The sequence below is a fragment of the Nanorana parkeri genome, unplaced genomic scaffold, assembly GCF_000935625.1.
Source record: "Nanorana parkeri isolate BGI_ZX_2015 unplaced genomic scaffold, ASM93562v1 scaffold148, whole genome shotgun sequence".
NCBI classification, from domain to species: Eukaryota; Metazoa; Chordata; class Amphibia; order Anura; family Dicroglossidae; genus Nanorana; species Nanorana parkeri.
This window is the reverse complement of record NW_017306416.1, coordinates 585,444-608,850: the sequence shown is the minus strand read 5'-3', so window position 1 is coordinate 608,850 and position 23,407 is coordinate 585,444. Positions and strand designations below refer to the sequence as shown.

Genomic DNA, 23,407 nt, shown 5'->3' with positions numbered 1-23,407 from the left:
TATATACACACACACACACACACTATAGCTAAAAGTGACCATCACCCCTATATTAGCTTGCTGGTCATCCTATTCTAAAACTCTATGCATTAATATGGTGTTGGCCCCCATTTGTGGCAATAGCAGTCTTAACTTTTCATAGAAGGCTTTCCACAAGATTTTGTAGTTTGTCTATGGGACTCTGGGCCTATTTAGCTAAAAGAGCATTTATGAGGTCAGGGACTGATGTTGGACAAGAAGACCTAGCTTCTGATCAGCGTTCCAATTTATCCCAAAGGTGTTCACTAGGGTTGAGGTTAGGGCTCTGTGTTGGCCACTCAAGTTCCTCTACACCAACCTCGTCAAACCATGTCTTGGTTGAGCTGGATCTGTGCATGGGGGCATAGTCATTCTGCAACAGAAAAGGGCCCTTAACAAACTGTTGCCAAAGTTGGAAGTGCACAATTGTCTTAAGATGTCCTTGTATGCTGTACCATTAACAGTACCCTTCACTGAAAACATCTGACACTAAACTCAGGAGTTCAACCTTAACCCCTTCATGACTGAGCTTGTTTTTGGTTTCTGTTCGTAAATGACTGACACACTTTTGACATTTTTGCTGTGTGATTCTTCCACGTCAGTAATATACTTTCTTACAAAGTGCACCCACACATATTATATATTGTTTTTTAGAGGACAGATAGGGCTATATATTTATATCACATATGTGTGTCTAACGCCTCACTTAGGACAAATACAAATTAAAAAAAGAGGAAAAAACGTTAAAAAAAACTTTTTTTCCCAGTTTTGATTTGTAGTATTTTTTTTTAACAAAACCAGCACAGCTAAAAAAAAATGCAATACATACATTCATTTATTTGTCCCTTATTTTTAATTTTTTTACACTTTTCACTATTTTTTTTTATTTATTTACACTTTTCACTTTTTTTATACTGACAAATTTTATTTATTTAATTATATCAGGCAGTCATTGTGAATTAATCTCACTATTACTGCTTGATAAATTAATACATTTTTTTTATTATCAGGCTGCTTCAAACTTCAGAACAGCCGATAATAAGTTAGTGACACTGATCCTGCAGCAGTTCAGGATTCAGCTGTCAGTGAATGTTTCAGAAAACTTAAACATTCTACTTTCAAGAATAGATACATTATGTGTCTAATACATAACATTTTGTATCTATTCTTGAAAGTCAAAAGATAAAAAAAAAAAAGCCAGTATAGCTTGAGAGAGATATCTCTCGATCTATACGAGCTGTCAGAATGCCGGCAAAAGCCGACATGTGTGTCTGCTTTGCTGTGACTCTCAGACACCCGATATTAAGGTATCGGGTGTCTGAAAAAGGTTAACCCTTTCAGTAATGGATCTCTAGATAGTTAGACATCTATTACTGAAAGGTAACCGCTGATTCTCAGCGGTTAGCAGCCTTCTAGTGCAGCAAATAACTCGTCACGTACAGTGTACGTGACGAGTCATTTGGTCCCTTTGTGGCTGGACGTACAGTGTACGTCTCCCGTCACGAAGGGGTTAATAATGCATTTAAGTACCCTAACTAATAACAAAAATTTGGCTTTTTTCTGCACCAGTCAGCTGTAGAAGTTACAAATTATACACATTAGTAAACTAAACGTGAGATTGTAGTCCATAATAGGAGCGAGCTTGGTGCGGTGACTACTTTACAGCACACACAGGGAGCATGGGGAACAAAAGTAGCCCCCCCCCCCAGAAGGAAGGACAGAGTCAGCACCAATTCAGAGATGATTTGAGGATCTACAGCCGAGTGTTACACAAATAAGATAAATTTTTGTTGAAAGTTAGGATACTTGAATGCATTTTTAAGGTTAAACTCCTGATTTGGTGTAACTTTAATAATTTAGAGGGGAGTCCACATGCGTTTGCTATAAAGTGTTTGTGCGATTGTCACTTGTCCACAGACATTTTGCCTTATTCTGTATTTGCATTACTATTACTAGTCTTAGTAACTATCTGTGTGTCTTTTGTAATATGAAAGAATGAGCAATACAGAGGACAGATGTTTAAAAAGCAGTATGACTTATAAGATCCCTACGATACAGACGGGACGACTGAACTGTGAGAGGTATCAGTATATAACAATATAAAATAAATAGATCACTTTAAGGGCCATTTATCTGATCGATTTGAGAGAGCAGCAGATGGAGGAGATGGCCTAACACACAAAACAGCATCATTTGCAGTGCGAGTGCCGATCTGCGGCCTTCTGCCAGTTTTGTAGCTATTTATAAAAGCTGTAAAATCAATGGAGGCATTTTATGGGCACCGATGCCTAGGTGTTAGATTTCAGAGAAGACTGCAGTGGGTTTTTTTTACTCACTCTCTCTCTTTTTTTTTGTAATTTTATTTCTGGATAGCTTTTGCAGTCATCGTAAATAGCGGAGGCCGCATGAAAAAGATGGAAATGATGAAGCTGATTTTTACTAAATCGCATGTGGGCGATGCCAAGCCGGTGACAGAGAAGGCGCAGACACACTTGTGATGCAATAGGATTCATGTAAGTGCCAAGTGGTGAATATATCCAAGACACAGAAGAAAGAGCAAGGTTGTAATCTCGCTCAAAGGCGATTCTCCTACCTATGCAGCTTTTCCTGTCTGCTCCCAGCTCGTAGCCATCTCGACAGTAACACTGCGTGCTGTTTCTGCTCAGAGCACATCTGTATTGGCAGTTCTGCTTTTGACACGTTGATTGCAGCTCTACAAACAACAAACAGAAAATAAATAATTGCTTTTTATCGAGTTTATAAAACAGAATGATCCAATGCAAAGCTGTGCAGGATACCTTAAAGGCAAACTCCAGGCAAACAGCTAAATACGCTATAGAAATGCATACATATGAGACATTTTACATGGCAAAGGATCCGTATTTCTTTGCACCAGTTTTGAGATTTACACAGTCCTGGTGACCTGATTGTATCTACTGCAGTTAAGAAACACAAGTCACTATACCCATCCCCAGCATGTGATTGAACAGTAAAGAAGCAGCAACAGACTCATCAGGTCATCCCTCTGTTCCTTGTTTATACTTTTAAATTCAGGACACCTGATTGGCCCCACTGAGTACCCCTTCCTCTCCCATTCTGTGTGCTGCTACACAAAGTTGATTATACAAGGCTAAAATCATGTTAGATTCAAGTATTTACATTTGTAGCATTTAAATAATAAATAATGAAATTCACTGGTATTTTCACGGCTTTCACTGGTATCTGTCTGGTGTTCAGCTTCAAAGGCCAGTCCATTGCAGTTATAGGTGCAGTTGCATTGCCCTGCTGACCTAATTTACCTTTCGGTGAACTCCAGAATTATTCTCCTTGACATACAGGGTTATTCACGAAAGGGTGAAGAGTTTGGAGAAGGCAGGAGAAGGGAACAATCTAGGGCAACATAGCTGAACTGGAAAGTGAGCTAAATTGGAGAATGTTTCCAAATCAGCTATTTTGGCCTAGATTGTTCCCTTCTCCTGCCTTCTCCAAACTCTTCACCCTTTTGTGAGTAACCCAGATAGTTTCCATGCAGAATGGAGTCTCAAATGCCCATGTCTACTTTGATGGATATCTACTCAACTTTCCTATTATAAAGCATATTAAAAATCTGACAGGGGCAAGGGCTCTTGTAATAACCACAATGGACAATCCAAGCCTGAAGAGATCCCACCTCTAAGAGATAAGAAAGCATTGGCTGGATCAGGTGTTCAGCATCTGAAATATCCTGCCATGGAGGACCGACTTATATAAAGGGATTCCCAATGTATTTGTAAAATTATCCAATTTCTTCTTCAACCTTTTAATGAGAAAATTCAGATTCTGCTTTGTTCAGAATACAGTTATTCATGATTTCATTCCCTGCAGTTGGGTCTTTTGCACTTAATTTTCCTTTTCACTGTATGTTGGTGGGTGTCCAGCTCATGCACAACCGTGTGGCTTTCGCGTCCCTACTTTAGAACAGGGGTAGGCAACCTGGTCACTCCAGCTGTGGGGAAACTACAAATTCCATCATTTCTCTGCTTCTGGGAGTCATGCCTGTGGCTGCCAGAGTCTTGCAATGTCTCATGGGATTTGTAGTTTCACCACAGCTGGAGTGCCAACATTGCCTACCCCTGCCTTAGGGTTTAGCAGCAGAAAAACCTGACTGATCATGGTGTTGTCTCTCACACTTAGCAGCAAATTAATATTGCCAGTTTGTGGACCTCATTTATAGGTTCATAACATGAACATACTGTAGGTGGATGACATAAGGCTGGAGATACCTGTACCAAATGGATCCCTGGTGTGTAATTCATATTTTTACATCCTTACATTTGCATAAAGATATATACAGTATATGCAAATCTTGCCTTTTCCTGTAAACAGATATAGTAGAAATGCACTGTAGCAATCACATCACAGTCTTCGATTAAGCTTTTATTTCTTATAAAGAGTATAAAGATTTTTAAAGATAAACTACAAATAATTACTGATTAAAAACTCAGAACATGTGGTGGTAAGGTTCTTACCCTTCATTGCTGACCAGAACCCTGGTATAGAGATCTTATATCAACCTTTACTACTGTGACAGGCATTTCAGCTGAGCTACCACTGTCAGCAGCCTAAGGGCCCTTTCACATAGGTGGCGTCCATTTCGATCCGTGCTCAGACACCTGCAGATCGGAGCGGTATGGACCTTTTGTGACATTCCAGTCTGTTCTGCTTTTTCCTCTATCTTGCTGTAGAGGAAAAAACTGAACTTAACCAATGCTAGGTCTATGGGCCTCCGATTCATTGTGTTCTGGTCTGCCAAAACAGAATTCTTCTCCCTTTTTTTTTTTTTTACCTAGATGGACTTGGAGATAATCGGATGTAAATGGACACACATCCATTTACATCCGTCTGCTCATAGTTACATTGGGTTTCCAATCAGATCCACCTGAGAAACTGACATGCAGATCTGATTGAACTGCCCATGTGAAATGTATGGAATTCCTAATTTGTCTAATTTTTACTGAGTGGATTTCACATAGGAAGTCATGTATGGAAAGTTTAGTTTAGCTGGTGACAATGGCAACTTGGCTAAAAAGTAAAGTTTAGACTGTCACGTACAACAGGAAAGATTGCAGATATACAAAAACTGCTAAAACTTATCTAAGTAAATACAAATTCACTTTATTGACTATCATTCATTTCCAAAGTGAACGTACACTTTGCTAAGTGAAGAGCCTCCACTCCTTTAGTAATTGAATGCTGTATTGATGTATTTCAGTGTTTTCAGTATCAGTTCATAGATGAAATTATCATGAATTAAAAGTGTGAAATTGAGGTCACGCACATATTAACACAAGTTGTAAAAATGTTTATCTGACGTTTTCTATTATCTCTATGTAGTCAGTTTGTGGTCAGCACTATTTTACCATTTTGTGCCATCTGTTAATAAAAGTGTTAATTAATGAAGTACATGATACAATTTGAACAGCATAAATCTGGGACAGCATGGTGGCTCAATGATTAGCACTGTTGCTAGTAGTGCTGGGATCGTGGGCAAAGAAGTCCATCTGCATTGGCTTGTGCTTTCCTTATTATTATGTTAACCCACAATCAAATGATAGGTAAATTGGCCTTATGTACACACTTTTCCAATAAAAAGAATCCAGCAACCACTTGTGAAGCTGATAAACTCCTTTATTTAGGCTTGCACAGCTCGGCTCGCTCCCACCCTTGGTCGGCCCCTCTAACGCACTTTATGCTATACAGGGCTTAGTCATATGACTAAGCTAAGTCATAAGTCGTACAACTATAACTAAGTCCTGGATAGGGTGAAATGCGTTGAGGGGTGGACCAAGCGCATGAGCTGAGCTGTGCAAGTGGTTTGTGGCTGGATTCCTTTTACTGTGAAGGTACGTACACTAGGGCATGAATGAGCTCAGCCAGCAGGAAACTGTTTTTCCTCAATGTTGTGTGCCTGTGAAGGAGCAGGTTTGCAACATGTTGAGTTTGGCCCTAAAATATATACTGATGGCAGGGGAGGACTGTTTACCTTTGGTCAGGGGGGCAAACACAACTATCTAGTCATTTCATGGACGGGGCAGATTTCTGTGGGCTAAAAAAGTGTACCACACATATTTGGGCCATGGTGTCCCTTTGAATGGTGGGCATGGTCAATGATGAGTGTCTATAAAGGACATGGTCTATGGAGACTCACATATTGACAGCATTAATCTACTGTGCAACTCTCAGCAATCAGTCACATGACATTTCAGAGGTGCAAAGAAAGTTACTGCCGTAAGACTTTCCTCTGCAAGATGTTGTGATTCCAGATCTGAACAAGGTGGCTATATAATACCCATGTGGTATTGACTTCTCTGATTAACATCTGAATTGTGATGTAGCTCCACACTGATCCATTATTCCAACATATCCTATTTGTATGGAACTGGGTAGTCCTTCCCTAGCTTATGCATATGATTATTGTAGGAACATTAGATCAGGGGTAGGCAACCTCAGTACTCTCCATGAGGCTTTGTAAGACTCCGAAAGCCACAGGCATGACTACCATAGGCAGAGGCATGATGATTTGTTTCACCACAGCTGGAGTGCCAAGGTTTCATAGGCCTGCATTAATCAAAAGATCCTTCAGGTGGAGGGGCTGAAGAGAACAGTTAAAGATTATCTGTAGTGTGCTGCATCAAAAGTTTTAGCACTATAAATGAATAAAGTAGATCTAAACCCTAACTGGATTACATTTAATTTGTTGAAGCAGTGGGTATCATAAACAACTGCCATGTGTTTGTTTCCTTAAAATACAGTTTAACCTTTTAAAATCCTTTTTTTGTTTCTCAGTACTGCTGATTTTCTCAAGCTTCTTTCAGCCACTCCCTGTCTACATGTACTTGCTTAATAATTGGATGCACATCATTGCCCTGGACCGGCTTCTTGATAGTGACAACGGTGGGCCAAGCCTGTGCAATGTGTTTCAGCATGGCTGCTTGTAGCCACTACCAGGGGTGAATACGACAGAGTGACAACACAGGGGAACATTTGGGAGACAGTTGACACCTCATAGCAGGATGTAGCTGATCAAGGATTTTCATTAATGATGTAGAAATATCACTGGTGTTCAGCAGCATGAGAGCTAAGTATTTGCTCTCTTCTTTTACATGGATAATGTTCTGGGCAGTTTTAGGGTCACAGGGTCATTTTGATGATTTATTAATGAATGTGGAGCTGTATAAATCTGTGTCTTTTATATCTGCCTGATGTTCAGCTTTAAACATCCACTGAATTGAATTCACATTAAAGCTCATCCATTACATCCACGTCTGTTAAACGGATGGCCTTTTCATTTACAAAAAAAAGATTTGCTGAATGGAATGGAAATATACTTTAAGTAAAGAATCAATAAAAATAAAATTCTCGCAATAATCCTTGGGAAATGACTGTAAATTGCCAAGGCTCCAGATACAAATTGTTTTGCCTGGGGCGGGAAACACAAGGTCTTCAGAGGTGAAATCATATCGCCTCTTGTAGATAATCCTCCGAAGTAATAATAAAAAAAACACTCAGTCAAAATAAATTACTTAGAAATAAATTAAAAGAAGAAATTTGGGCTTTCTTTGACGGTGCAACAAAGGTGCCTTAATTAGACCTGGCAGTTTTCGATCCTGATGGGACATACCAATCTTACGCAAAGATTCTAGGATTTCAGCTCGTGCGATTGCATCAATTGCAAATCGTGGGATATTTCCCACATTGTGTTCCTCTGTGACAGGAACAGTTGGGCAGCATGATATGTCTGATGTACGGGGGCAGAGTTAAAGTGATTGATCGTGTCCAGGAGGAAAACAACAACCTGCTCTACAACAGCTGCAGCTCTGAAATCCCGTCTCGGCTTTCTTTGTATTGGGTATGGAGATGAGCTGATCACTTTGGCAATTTTTCTGTTTGCCGTGATGATTTTTGAAAGACTGGAATCAAAGATGTTGCAAAGAACAACAAACTGTATTTAAACCACACATGAACCCTGTGTTATACAACAATGCAGGGTAAAGTGGAGGAATACACTATTGAGCAAATATTGTCCCCTCGCCCCTGCCACTCACCTGCTTTCACCTGAAAAAGGAAAGGTAAACTCCAGGCTTCATTCTTGTACAGTTGTACCAGCTCATCTCCTGTATTGAAATTGCTCATGTTGAGCTCACAGTGTGCATTAGAAGCTGCAGCAAGTGAGATAGAGCCCACCTCATTTCCTGGCTGCAGAACGTCCAGCATTATCTAGTTCTATCCCCCCCAGACTGACTGTCCCTGGCCCACATGTATCATTTAAGTTCTTTAAACCATAGAGTCTCAGCATCAGATGTTGGTTTTACCTGGTGCAGTATGCCAGCCCTCCAACAGCCAGCCCAGTGCTTACATCATGGATGAGGGTTCTTAAGAGGAGTACTAAGGCAGGGTGATGTGATGTTTTCAGGCAGCTATGTACAACACCCTGCTGGCCGCCCCCACTACTCATAATCTGCCTGAATTGCCTACAGCAGCAAAGAGCCCCAGTGATGACATCATCAGGATTAAAATAAGGTATACAATCAAAATGAAAAGGTTTTATTATAAAAAATTAATTAGCATGTTAATGGAAAAGGAGGATGAACAGGAGGGCAAAATACACACGTTCAGACCCAGATTTTCGGCTGACAGTCCAGTCTTTAAACACTTTACCAACAGCTGATCTTGAACATTTAACAAATTCTGCTGTTTTGCTGATACTCGCTCCATGGCTCTGAGCGCCAACAATCATCCCACGTTCAAAGGCTGTTAAATCGCATTGTTTACCCATATCTGCAGAAAAAAATCACTTCTACTGCCATGGTAAACAACCTGCGTCCCTATTTATAATGGTCTGGCCCTCTAGCACCTTCAGCGCAAAATTATAGCTAATTTGCCTACAAAGGTCAGGTGGTCATAATAATCTGGCCACTCGGTGTATTAGCAGATTAAACTGTATCCCTAAAAATGTCCAAAGCCTTTTTTACTTAACTGGATCTGCAGTCTTGTGACCATTCACATTGTTTCTTCCAAGAGTGAAGACCACTATTAGAACCCTGCAGTCCAGGCCAATGCCGGCAAGTCTTGATGCTACCCTGTTTGTAACATTACATTGTGAACCTATGAGGAACCCGCTAATGGACAGCCAATAAAAATTGTGCAACAGCAAGTCTAGGGACCCAGTGCATCATGTGAACATGATTTCAGGTAAGATTTGTGCAATTATATTTAAATTTACTGGTGATTAACTAAAGGGGATGGGTGTAAGGTTTAGTGGGGGTGGTCACTGGTCAGAGATCAGCTTTAATACTGTGTTGATTTTTCCAATTAAAAACATATACTATTATATCAGTGATTCTGTTCCCGCAGCCCAGGGCTAGGTAAGCATTGAAGACAACTGACATGACCATATTTCCAATTAAAGCATCTAGGCTTGGACAATGTAATTAAGGGTCAATAAGCAGGCAAATATAAATCCTGTATAAGTAAGGATGAGCAATAATTTAATTCAATATCCAGAATCTAGCATAACCCCAATTGTGATAGGTTCCCTTAAATAAATAAAGCAGATAAAATAATTTCCCAGATAGACTCAGTTACCAATTAGTTTGCATACCTAAAAAAAGCCCAGTGACAGCAGCATTGATATTCATAAATTCATTACAGTTAAAGTGTTATTTGAATTCAAAAAGCACAAAAGGAAAAGACACTCTAAGTTTATGCTATTGAAACAAACGTAACACACGTCTCCTCATTCCACTTTCTTTCAGTCATTGTGTGCTGGGATAAAAGACACCGGTAATTTTATGAATGCAGTCGGTGATTCTGTGAACCTGCCGTCCAGCACTAAATAGCTCCATCCTAACATTTAATTAGCATTTCACTTACTTTGTTTCTGCAGGAAAGAGAAAGAAAGTAGACATTTCTTTTCACACTGACTGAGTCTTCTCCCTTTTTTATTGCTATGAGTAACATTTATCTGCGTGAAATTACATTTACTTTCTCAGTTACAGCTGTGCGTCTGTAGCTAAATGCATAATGCTGTTGACTTACTTAATATCAGGTTATATGCATAATGTATATCCTTATGTGAGTTCCAGATGTACTTGCACTGAAGTATACAGGCTTTTCTTTGAGTCAGAACACATTTTCCTCAATACATGTCAATGGGAATGCAAACGCAGCTTGAAGCAGCTTGACACATCAAAGATGAAGGTAAACTGCAAGTCAGAATCTCATGTAAAGGAATTTAGATGGAACTCCACAGCTTCTGAAACTGATTTCAAATGTAAGTTACATGCAACTGAAAATGGTGTATTTGCTCATCTGCTGCTCATTTGCTTTCACTGTCAGAACCTTTTTTTTTCTACACACGTTAAAATGCAAAGTTTTTAATAGGAAAACGCATTTAAAACACCAAAAAAAAAAGTTATGTATTTCCTGAGAGCAGATGACTCATAAAATTAAATATTGGTAGTTAGATTTTTTTATGTTGCAAAATATTAGCGCAACTGTTTATCAAATCTATATTTCCAGTAAAAAAATACACACACAATAAAATCTCCATCTCTTTTTGTGAAACATACAAGATGAAATGTTGCCTGAGTTAAGTAAATATATGCGAAAGATGTCAAGACCTAAAGTAGTTGGAACTCCCTGACGCTGTTACGTCATCGTGCATGCATGTGACATCACCACGCGAGTGCGCAATGACGTCATCGCGAATGCGTGGCCATCTTAATTATGCCTGCCGACGGCCATATTAGTTATGGACGCCGGCAGAGAGAGGAGGGGACATTCACCCTTAAAAACACATAAAATCCTTCCAGTTTAATTTTAAATGCTATGTATACCTTTGTTTTTTGTTAAAGTGACACTAAACTAAGGAGTTAAATCTTAAAAATTAATTCAAGTACCTGAAATATTAACAAAAATTTCGTCTGTAGATGCTCAAATCATCTCTGAATTGGTGCTGACACTGTCCTTTCTTCTGGTGGGTGGCTACTTTTGTTCCCCATGGTCCCTGTGTGTCTTGTAAAGTAGTCACCGCTCCAAGCTCACTCCCATGATGGACTACAATCTCAATACAAATCAGAAAAACTAAAAGTTGTTCTGCCAGCTATTCCTTGTTGTTTTCAAAGACATGCAGACTCATTTAGCATCTGAAGTGTTGTCGCCACATTGCGCATGCTTCGGATGTCTAAAACTACAGTCATCTCTATGTGCGGCTTACTATGCTGACGCCACAGGGAGGACCAGAGCATTTGATAGACAGTGACCCATCCAGGGAGCCTTGCTGTCAGTACAGTATAAAGTAGTCTGGCAGATAACGTGACCCACTGCAACTTAGTACTGTCCACCACCCCGGCCCAGCAGAGTCCAAGAGCTGAAAAGCAGTCAGATGACCACATGATTAAAAGGGTATTTTTTCCCTTATTTTTTGGCTGGTTTGAACATGGATTGCTCATTTTATGTGGGCCTTGCTGGAGAAGTGATGAAGGTTTAGATATTGTTTAAAACTCCTTGCAGCCGCAAAATGCTGACAAACTACAATGCCCCAAATTTTCCAGGTCATCATCTTAGAGTTAAGAGTAAATAATAATAATTATTATTATTATACAGGATTTATATAGCGCCAATAGTTTGCACAGCGCTTTACAATATAAGGAAGACATTACAATCACAATACAATTCAAAACAAGATATAAAGGAGGGCCCTGCCCGTGAGGGCTTACATTCTAAAAGTGGTCCTATAATTATTCCCCTCCCTCTGATATGTGCAGCAATACCTAATATGTATTTGTAAATTGGCATTTACATATGTGTGTGCGCTGAACACTGAAAAATGGCCTGGCCAGGAAGGGGGTCTAAACACCTGGTCTTGAAGTGGTTAAAATATCTTTTTTTTTGTTTGATTTTATTTTTTAACTTAACTTTATTATTATCACAAGGGGATGACAGATTATCTTAAAACTAGAGGTGCACCGAAATGGAAATTTTAAAACCGAAACGAAACCGAAATGAAAAGAAATGTCAGGCTACATTTTTAAAATATTTTATTTTAATTTATTTTTTATAAACTTTTTAATTTTTTTATATTTATTTTTATTTATTCATTTTTTATTAAATATGTTTATGTTTTACATTACTTTTAGGGGCTTCGGGGAAATATTAGGGGTCTAAACAGACCCCTGATATTTCCCTTTTAAAATAGAAAAAGAGATTGAGAACACAAAGTCCTCAATCTCTTTTTCTCTGTCCCCCTTTATCAATGAACAGGAATACTCTATGAGTGTTCCTGTTCAATGATAACATGAGAACATTGTTTGTTTACTATAATTACAATTATGAATGAATGAATGTGGGTGATGTAGATCACTCCCATTCATTCATAATTGAGGATATAGTTAACATACCATATCCCCAATTATGTACACACACTCAGTGATCACTGATCACTGAGTGTGTGTACCTTGCTCTTCTCTCTGACACGCTGTCACAGGAGGCTGATTGAGTGGTGTAGAGAGGAAAGCCCAGCCTCCTGTGACAGCGCTGTCTCCGCCCACACACCGCTCTGGCGGACTGTGATAGGCGGCAGAGCGGTGTGGGAGGAGACGCCGGCCACTCACATTGCTCTCCACCGCAGCGCTCGGCCGGCTGTCACTTTCTCTTCTCCCCGGTGGGACATAGAGCAGCGCCCAGCAAGGAGGAAAGAAAGCAGGGATGCGCCGATGTATCGGCAGGAAAATTGCACTTTCGGAATTATGCCAAAAGTGCCATTTTCGGCAGGTATGTTTCCGCAGCCGATATATCGGTGCATCCCTACCTAAAACCACTTTTACATGCTATACTCAGTTAGATGTTTTCCTAGACCCTGGAAGGGCTCAGAGATGAGTGCTTCCAGGTTCATTGATCACAGGCAAGATCAAGAAACAGAAATTTCTCCCCTCCTCTCTACTCACCATCCTGAAAGTGGATTTGCATGTCCCAGGCTCTAACACAACCCAGATGAGTCTGGAACACACGTGGGAGGGTATTATTCCCATGTCTATAAAAGTGATCAGTTGGCTTTATAGCCATCCTGCCCAATCTCAATAGTTATGGTGGGAGCAATAAAAATGATTCAATGGTTAAAGGTCAACTTCACCAATAATTACACACATTCTATGAGTGCAGCCCACTTGATAAAATACATACCTTCCTCCCCAATCAACTGATGTTTGTTGTGCAGCCCTTCCTGGTGTTACATAGCATTTCAAAGAAAATCTCAATTTTGCCTTCATACTGGACATGTCCACTGCAGCCCAATGCTTTTCTATAGAACAGCCATATTCTAGAGGACCACTAGAAGCTACCATGAGTACAACCGATTGACTGGATGATTGAAGCGAACACAGCTTCATCTCAAGCTAACACTAAATGTATTTCAGTTTCAAAAGATTAGATATCCAAGGTGAACACAGCTGCACCTTATTTACTAAGTGAAGACTTATTCTGCTAAGTATACAGCCTCTACGCCTTTAGTAAATCAGTCCCACTGTGTTTAAAAACTTTCCTGACACCAATATTCACACTCTCAGCTGCCTTTATTGAAAAGCAATGTATCTTTCTGGCTGAATTCTTTTTTTTTTCTTTCTTTAACTCCCTCTAGGAATCGAACCGAAGCTTCAACTGACTTTAAATTATTTTCTTCCCCAAGTAGGTATATACAACAAACACCTGGTTTCTGGCAAACTTCAGACACATTTTACACACCAGCTGTGTAACCATCTCTGACTGCTACAGGAAAGCAATTACAGCTGCCAATTGGATTGCACTGACTAGAAGTAATTATGTGAGTCTCATCACTGTGCCTTTGGTTATATACATACATTGGAATTGGAGGTCTTTTTTTTTTTAAAGCTTGAAGGCAAGCTTGGATGTTTAACTAATGATCGACCGGACTGATGGAGACAACAGACGAAAACAATGGTTTGGAAAAATATTACATGTTGAAAGGTTTGGAACTTTGGGCTTCAATGAAATGTGTTTCCTTCAAAGTAACTATTTTACAAGCCAGGTATCATCAGAATATTATTATTATTATTATTATTATTATTTTTATTATTATTATTCATAATATTAATATTATTATTAGTAGTAGTAGTAGTAGTGGTAAAATAATATATTCTTAAATATCTTAGATACTCCAAAAGCAAGATTTTTCCGTCATAATTTCCAACTCTATTCCTGACCCAGGAACTCAAGCCCAAAAATGTCACCAATAGAGTTCCCAATAAATCTGTAAGGAAAGCAATTGTCAGGTGATTTAAAGGAGAAGTATTAGGAGAGTTAAATCTACTCTTTCTAATACTCTGAGCCAGCTTGTGACACTGCATGCTGGCTCTATATGATCACAAACCACTCATCTCTCAACTCACATTATTCACCCTGCAGAGAGCAGTCACTGCTCCCTGCAGGGATTCCCCTCATTGTTCCTCCAGCATTCATTGGAGGAACAGGGAGGGGGAGGCACAGCTGGCTCTAGAGAGGCAGATCCAGCTGTCAATCAGAACAATTTTATCAGGATCATTACTGGCTGCAGTGCAGCTCTGCACTGTGCGCAAATAGCAGGCAGTAGCCCACTAGATGCTGAGTTTGGGTTACAGAGGACTTTAGTAATTGTACTCCTGTGACCCAAAAGAGAACTAAAGCCAAACATTTTTGGCTGGAGTTCTGTTTGTACTCTGCAGCAGCTGCCAAAAACTGAAAAAAATTGTTTTGGGTTTACTAACTGTGATAAACAGCCACAATATTTAAAGCCCAGGAATTGAAGAAGAAAAAGAACTCCAGGCATTGTAAAACTTAACCCTTACAGTGGGGCTACCCCTGCAGTGCAAGGCTTGACTGCTCATTTTGGTCTAGCACTAAATTAAAGAATATATAAGTTTTTAATTATTACCAAAGCAGGAGGTGAGGGGAAATCGTTCAATAGGGCCTCCTGTTCATATGATAACTGTCTAAGAGGGGAGTTTTCTTTGCATTGTGGACATTTTATTTCACTTTGTTCACAGGAAATTTCACAAATGTTACATTGGCAATAAAAAAAATAAAATATAAAAAACAACTATTTATACAGGTAATTGTTATGGGAGGTTGTGTTTTAAGCTTTGAATGAGGGTTAAATGTTAAGGTCAGCCTGAAGGCATGTTGACGTTTTTTAGTTCTAGGCACTAAAATCCTTGCACCAAAAACTACAAGCATCAGGATTTGCTTTATAAAATTATAATACCAGGAAAATCATTTATCTCTGACAGCCAAAAAAGAGACTAGGCTTTGTCTTTGTTGACTTTGCCGTACCCATTCCTGCCTTCCTAGTCTCACTATTGTTTAGTAAGTCAAAGTGATCAGCCAATATGATATGGCTTAGATGGTAAGAGCGGGCAGGCTAGACTCTCCACGGGTTATGTGATCCTGTTGGTTAATTTAACCTCACATCTACTGATCCCTAAATTCCTATTTTATTTTAAAAAGTTAGACTTTAATATACATATTTTCTATTTGTTGATACTTTGTTGAAGAGTGATTAGAACTTAGCTGCAAAATTATACACTTGCTTGCTATTCCACAATGGTTTCTGGGTTCTATTCCATTTCAGCAGAGAAATACGATTAGCATTTCATAATCCATAATCAGAAATTAGCTGAGGCATTTGATATAAAATATCAGCCATTTCAAATATAAAATGAAACACATAACAAACCAGTAGCCAACCTTTGGCAAAATGGGTTTAGAACACTCGAGCAACTTAAGACATTTAAATCTTGTACAGTGCTCAACAAAGAAAATGTAAATGATAGACTGTGTAGGTTTAGTTATTATTCATCTCATTTCTTTCACTGTAAGGCTTTTCTCGTGTAGTGTTCTGTATATAATTACAGCACTTTGCATTATGTGCATATTGTAATCACTTAACACTCACAAAACTTGGAGGTTAATCCAGAGAAACTGAGTAGTTCATTGTAGAAGACAATTTTATTTAACTGCACCTAAAGCTGACTTATCAACATCAACAACCTTGTATGTTTCTAAGCTGAGATACTTTAAAGAATGTTTTACGATATTGTGCATTTCTGATAATTCATACTATCTAGATTGTGCGAATCTGATTGTGTATACTATCTAGATCAGCGGTCTAGAGTTTCTCCAAGCATGGCACTGCTCTGTACCTGTCCTGCTTCATAGAACTTAAAGAAGTACTCCAGGCAAAACTTGTATTAACCCTTTCAGTAGTGCTACTATCGCACTGCAAGAGTGAACTGATCATTTTGGTCTACAGAGGAAAATAACACATTTATACTCACTCCATCCTTCAAACTGGCCCGCTGTGGCAGTGCTCCCCCCTGCCTGTCTTCTCCTCCCTATGTCCCTTGACATCCTCATGTCCTATACACTGTGTAGAGAACGTGATGGCTCAGGAACCTTAGGCCTCTGCAGTGGAATGGGGGAGAGGCTCCAGGGAACCGGTCTAAGAGCATGTCGGATTTTGGGTTTAGATGCGCATTAAGCTGCCTGGTACTACCCCCTGGGCACTGATGTTAAGGCGTGTTTGCTAATCAGTGCCTTTATGTGAACAATGATTCTCCCTTTAGCAGAGACAATGTGACTCTTACATTAGTTGGAGAGAGACCAAAGACCTGCTTTAATAAAAAAAAAATGTATCAGAATCAATTTTTTTTCAGTTTCTGGACAAGGCACAGCTTGAAGGATAATCATATTTAGATCAGCACTCAGTGTCTCAGATATCCGTGTCACTCCTCTAAAGAGACAGATTTATTTCCATCTAGAACAAACTGGAAAGCAGTAAATAAACCTTCGGCAGAATACAGACCGCAACACATTCCATAAAAATTTTTTGCAAGTGGTTATTATGAAGGAAAACAAATAGACTGACCCCTTCAATGGTTGCAATCACATTCTGTGTCACCGGCTTACATGTTTTCATCATGTTTGCTTCTTGGGATTTTATTGTTTTTGCGACTTTGAGAGGAGCAGAAGAGTGAAAGTAAGCAAAGTGTTTGTTCCAAGAATGCAGATGGAACATGAAAGGAGGGATTTTCACGTGTCAAGAGTATCTTAAAGTAAAACTATAATAGGACAGTTTTAGCTAGACTTTGAAAGTTTCAAGTGTTATAAAATCATGCTTTTTATCATTTATACATTTTTTTAAGCGGATGTTTACCCATATCTTTAAAATAACAATAAACACACCATGAGAAATGTTTAGTAATGACAATCTACAAACACATACTTGTAGATAATTGCCGGCTTTGTATTCTTTGCATACCTTATTTCTCTTTTTCTTCCCCAGTCTTCTGGCAGTGGCCATGTTTATTAAGGGCAGATTACTAGCTCTCCATCTACTTCCTGCATTTCTGGCACATGTGACTAGACATGTGACTAGGACATGTGACCATGCACATCATCTCAGGGGAGGAAAATGTCTTTCCTTAAGATCTCATGAGATTACAGGTGATATTTCCCAGCAGCGCTCTGCTGATGACAAGGCAATCCCAGTGTACATTGCTTTGGCAAACTGAAGTTGTTTGCCCTTTCAAAGCAGGAAGTGAACACTCTGCAAGTGTAAGTATTTCACAATCACAGCATTTTACACCTGACATGTCTATGTTATTATTAATCATCATACATAGAGGGATGCATTGGTAGAATTTGATTTTTGAGTGTAAAGGTCCGCTTTAAGTAGTAAAATGTTTCATTTACAAATATAAATGTATTGTTGAACTTCAGGCAAATAGCTAAATACACATATAAAATGGGGTTGTTTTACCTTTAAGGGTTTGCAATTCTGCACTGCTACCTATATCACAGCCAGGGGGGATAACATTAAAATTACAGTTAAAGAGGACCTTTACCCTCTTTGGCTAAAAATCACATCAGTATACAGCTCTGCATGCTGATATGAAATCATCTTACATTCATTAGTTAAACAAAAACATTTTTCTTTTACTTACAATTTCTTGTTTTCTACTTCCTGGTTCTCTTTGGCAAAAGTGATGTCATGTGCCCAAGTGCTACTGGGAAGGTTACATCAGCAGTCCATTGCTGGGAAATATTATCTCTAAGCTCACGAGGTCTCAGGGAAAGACATTTTTCTCCCCTGAGATGATGTGCATGATCACATGTCCTAGTCACATGTGCCAGAGTTCCAGGAAGTAAATGAAGTAAAATTAGATGGATGCATCTGCTTCTTAGTAAAAATGACCACTGTGAGAAGACTGGGGAGTAAAAGAAAAACAAGATATGCAAATAATAAAAAGCCGGCAATTAGCTAGAAGTATGTGTTTGTAGAATGCCATTACTAAACATTTCAAAAGTTGCCTTTGTTGTTATTTTAAAGATATGCGTAAAGTTCCTATTTAAGAGTTAAAGTGACTCCAAAGTGACTCTAAACTCAAGAGTTAAATCTTAAAAAATGCATATAAGTGCCTTAACTATTATGTACCTAAAATGTACCTCAATTCTGTATCACTCAGCTGTAGATCCTCAGATCATCTCTGAATTTATGCTGGCATGTTCGGCCGGCCCGAAGCCACACGAAGCAAGCCGATGTACGGCTGATTTCAGCCGATATACGGCTGAAATCAGCCGTACAAGCCTGAGTTGAATAGCCGAACAGCGTTTAGCTCTCTTCACTTCCGGTCGGTTATTCACTCGGCTGCCTACGGCAGTTTTGTGAATAGACCCCTTAATGTATGCCGTACTGTATGCAGGTAAGCAGACACACTCATCAGTCAAGGAAACAACAAGCATTTGTTGATAAGTGTGTCTACTTAGTTGTAAACCATAGATGGTTTTGTCTTGTCTTGGGACAATTTGCATACATTTGAAGCTTAAATCTTAATATTTTACTATTAGTTCAAACCCTGTGAAGGGGGCAATATTAAGCCCTTGAAATGTTTTGGATACATATACAGATCACGTTTAAACTTCTTAATGGAATAAATAATTTTTAAACCTAATATTCCATTGTGGTGCGCCTGTATTTACTCCCTACTCCTGGACCACAAAAATGGCTGAACAAAATTGCACAAGTGAAGCAGTATGTAGTTCATATAATATTTGAACCAAAGTTTAAAGGTCCATTTCTTGATATTTTACCATAGGATCAAGTCCATGAAGGGGACAGTCTTAAGCTCTTGAAATGTGTTGGCTAAATATAGACACTTTGCTTAAATCCTTTTTTTAACGGTGTTTAGTTTTTTTAAAAAGACAAGATGATTTAACATTCACATTGTTCCCATTATGACACTGGAGGTGATAACAGAGCCAATATTGAACGGGTGTACCTAAAAATTGATTCAGCACAAATACCTGAGCATTTTGCTATCCTGGAGGAATACCGTAGACTTATCACAGTTTACTCAAACACCTGAAACCTCTCCGGGGAATCAGCAATCTCCAACCATCTCTCTGGAGACTAATAAAGGTTTCTAGCAGTGTACAGCTAAATCGAGAAGTTAAACAAGATATTTATCTCTACGCCTTTCTATCTTCCTATTTGCTGCCGTTGTAGTTCGAGATAAGAAATGGTTTCAGGAATCCAAACCTAACTTCCCACTGTTCCAAATATACCAGTGCAGAACAGTGGAATCGTTTGACTTTTCTCATCAAATTGTCCAAAATATGACAAGAGGACATTTTTGCCATTGTATTGCTTTTCCATTTGTTGCTTTGAAACATGCAGTTATTCTTTCTGAATCAATTCACATCATCAGCAATACGCTATGTTCTGAAATCTTCTCTAACCTACCGACAATAAAGGTATTGTAAGGACCCCCCCCCCCCACACACACACATATACATACAAGCCATTCAGCAATATAAACACTAAGTAAGTAGCTACATTGAGAGTAAATGAGTGAGTGAGTTTATTGTGATTTTTTTTTTTTAAAGAGGTAAAATAGTCTATAACATATGTTGATAGAATGACAACACACAGACATGCTAACAATGCACACTGTGCAGTAATAAGACAACCACAAATAGGGGAAACACACAATAACCAAAACATCAAAGGAGGGAGGAGGACTATGAGATTGAGGAGGCAAAAAAGAACAATTGGAATAAAAAGGTATTCTGCTAACTTATCTAAAATGGGAAAGAGGCACACCTTTTATGCAGTTACCCAGAGAGGAAAATAGATTGAAGCAAGTACCCCAGCCTTATTGTTAGTATATTTCTTCATGGTGCCACTGGTTCCTTTCAATTATAATTGATCAGAAAATTCTGCTTTCTAAGGGGCTAATGTATAAAGGCTTTGTCCATTGTATAGCTGGGTGAATGCCATTTGCATGGGAGAAGAAGCTAGAGGAGCTTATGAATTTCCTGTGCTCCTCGTCATTTAGCAGCTGCAATGTCACTTCAGCCCCTAAGTGTTGTAGTGGCAGAATTTCCTATTTAGGAGACTGGTTACCTTAGCCAGGTAGCTGTGTTCTGGGTTGCTCATCTACTCAGCACCGGACCTAGCTTTGCAGAGCTTGCCTACATCACATGGGGTGCCCTACAGACTCATCCTCCAAATACTGTTAGAAGCCAAGGATCAAAACACTGGAAGATGATGTCACCTGGACCTCAACAAAGGATTCCTACCGACAGAAGAGAAGTTTAAAAAACAATGTGGAGCTGCAGAGCCGTGGGGGTCCTTAAAATACTCTACACCTGAGATAGGCTTTAAGAACAGAATATTTAGGCAATAGATACACTCCTGTGACATCCCTACGTAGACCGTGTCAAATAAAAGTGCAAGAATGATCACTAAAACCTATTGGAACTTTTTTCGTAACTAATTTGCTAGGGGGAGGGAAAAGTGCAACACTGTGAAAGATGAAAGAAAGTTTAGTGCAATATCAACAACTTTAAAAATGAAATAGTGCATTTTCTTAAATAGTACCAGAGCTAAAGGAGAGACATTTGGGGAGGAGTGAGGAACAGAGTCATTTGGTTCTAAATGAGGGACAATTGGGTGTACTAGGGCAGAAAACTACCTAAAATTAGGATTCTGTTTAGCCACTCTTGTGATTCACACACCCCACAGCACTAAATAGCCAGGGGGTGACTCCACTATTTAGAGTCTGCAGATTATCAGATTGAATATCAGTTTGCAACCTTCTAATTTACTCATAATCAAGGATTTCTACAGCAAGCTGTTCCCTGTGACTCCAATAAGCATTATTAAGAAACTATATATATATATATATATAGTACTGTATGTATGTATATTATTTTTTTCCCCCACCGACAGCAGCGTTTGATTTTAAAATTCATGGTATGACTTCTAAATGAATGTGCCACTATGTATAACTATTTATAACAATTATCTAGGGTTTCACTTTAATTTTCAGAGCACATTTGCTCGGTGTAAGGCCGCTACACATCCAGTGCTTCTCTGCAGATTCATGTAGGCCATTTGTTCATTTCTTAAGTGTTTCTGATTAGATCTTGTTTAGCTGCAAGCAAAGCAATAACTAAGATCTCAGCTGCATTAAATGTGGATTTGTTTAACTCTGATCTATGAATAAGCCTCTACAGATTTCAATTACTGAAAGAAATAGGCATGGAAACTCCAGAGGTAGTTATACATCTGCAACTCTCAGACATCTTTCATAGCAATGTATACTTAATAACAGGGGGTTAATGGGAGGTTAATATGCTTTACCAGGCAGTAAATAACACAGTTATGATAATGATAGGTAGCTTAATTCAATAGCACACTCAGAAAACATTAGCAAGGTATATAGATATAGTTGTTCCTACTACGTGGCAATGAGAGAAATTTATGTAAGAAGGTACACTAGACAGAATACCTTTCTTTGCTGGTTCTAGATGCTTTTTTGAATATGAAATGCACTGTTTTTAGTAACTTTTAAAAATATGTAATCTGGGCCCATTTATAAAAAAAGTGTTATGGCCTAACTAAAACTATGCCACTGATTTTTGTAGCCCGGGCCAGCAGCCCCTTATGCACATTTCAGGGCATGATAAGCGATGAACTGCAGCACTGTTCGCTTTCTCCCTTGGCCCTTGATTGGCAGGAGAGGGGAGGGAGCAGCACTGTGATTCGTCACATTGGTGGCCAGAAACCATAGCTATGTCCACAGGAACCAAAGAAAGGAGAGCAGGTTGGGTAGCAGAGGAGAGCCTTGAGAACACAAGCTTGAGACCTGAGTGAAAAAGAGTGGCAGTAGGGAATAAAGCTTTTCCCACAACTTCGCAATAAGTAAAAGTAAGAAAACAGGCAGTGTGTGCAGGGAGAGAACCTTGAGACAGTAGAGTGTGAGGAGAGCAGATAATCTCTTGGGTACATGAGCCAAGAAGGCGGCCAGCCTGCCACTGTCATTATCAAGTCGAGACGTGTGGCCTACTTCTAATTCACCTCCATCCAGCCTGTAGGAGCAGCCATCAGTGAGCAGATTGCATCCAGAAAGGTCATCTGACAGCAGAGTGGTGAGCAGCCTTTAGCTACCTTTATATTGTTAGAACTTGAACAACCCCTGGACACCTAGACTGAAATGTTGTGAACTTGTAGCACAACATGCTAAAAAGTGGTTGAGGTTGTTTCCCCTAAATCATCTCAGCTCTCTCATTTCTCATTCTGTCTTCCCTTGCTTTGGTCTCTGAGGACAGAAGTCCTAGGCCAAAGTAGTCGGAGACTCAGAAAGACCACCAGTAAGTACCTTTCACTGCCTAAGCTTTTATTCCTACTTTCTGCTTACCTAAGTCATATAGAAATCCTGTTATCAGGTTGGGGATGTAATTTCATAAATATAACATGACTGAAATAAAAAAAAAATGTGTTATCATTACTAAAAAAACAAAGAAATAATAAATTCAAAAGTAGACAAAGTGCATAACATTGTATAATGTTTCTGATTGTCATCTCGTTGTTGGTAATGGACATTAATCTACTAGGATTGATTTAGTAAAAGAATAGAGATTATTCACTTTGCAAAGCAAATGTTAACCAAGCTCAATACATAACATAATACATAAATGAACTGTGTTCACTTAAAAATCATGTTTTTGTTTTTTATTTTATTTGCACATGATTTGTTAGTTATTTACTAAGTTAAGTAAATAATCTCTACTCCTTTGGTACATCAACTCCATTCAGTGAAAAAGAAATATGCACTGTGAAATAAAGGTTAACGGAGAAAGCCCATAAATAATTAAAGTTGCCAGGTTCTCTAAATAAATAAATAAATAGTTAACATAATGCCAAAGACGTGTGTTTGGGAAAATGAATTTACCTGTACAGGTGTAAAGCAAATGTATGAGATGCAAAAAAATCAGAACCAAAGTTCAGCAA

The 23,407-nt window shown here is 38.9% G+C and overlaps 1 protein-coding gene across 1 annotated transcript in view; it reads right to left on the bottom strand.

Moving 5' to 3' along the window:
* LRP1B (LDL receptor related protein 1B) overlaps nt 1–23,407 on the bottom strand; it is a 1,026,358-nt gene that overhangs the window by 712,451 nt on the left and 290,500 nt on the right. The window contains exon 4 of the mRNA XM_018554232.1: nt 2,612–2,731. Within this exon, the coding sequence (XP_018409734.1) occupies nt 2,612–2,731 (120 nt within the window). The remainder of the gene's footprint in view (nt 1–2,611; nt 2,732–23,407) is intronic.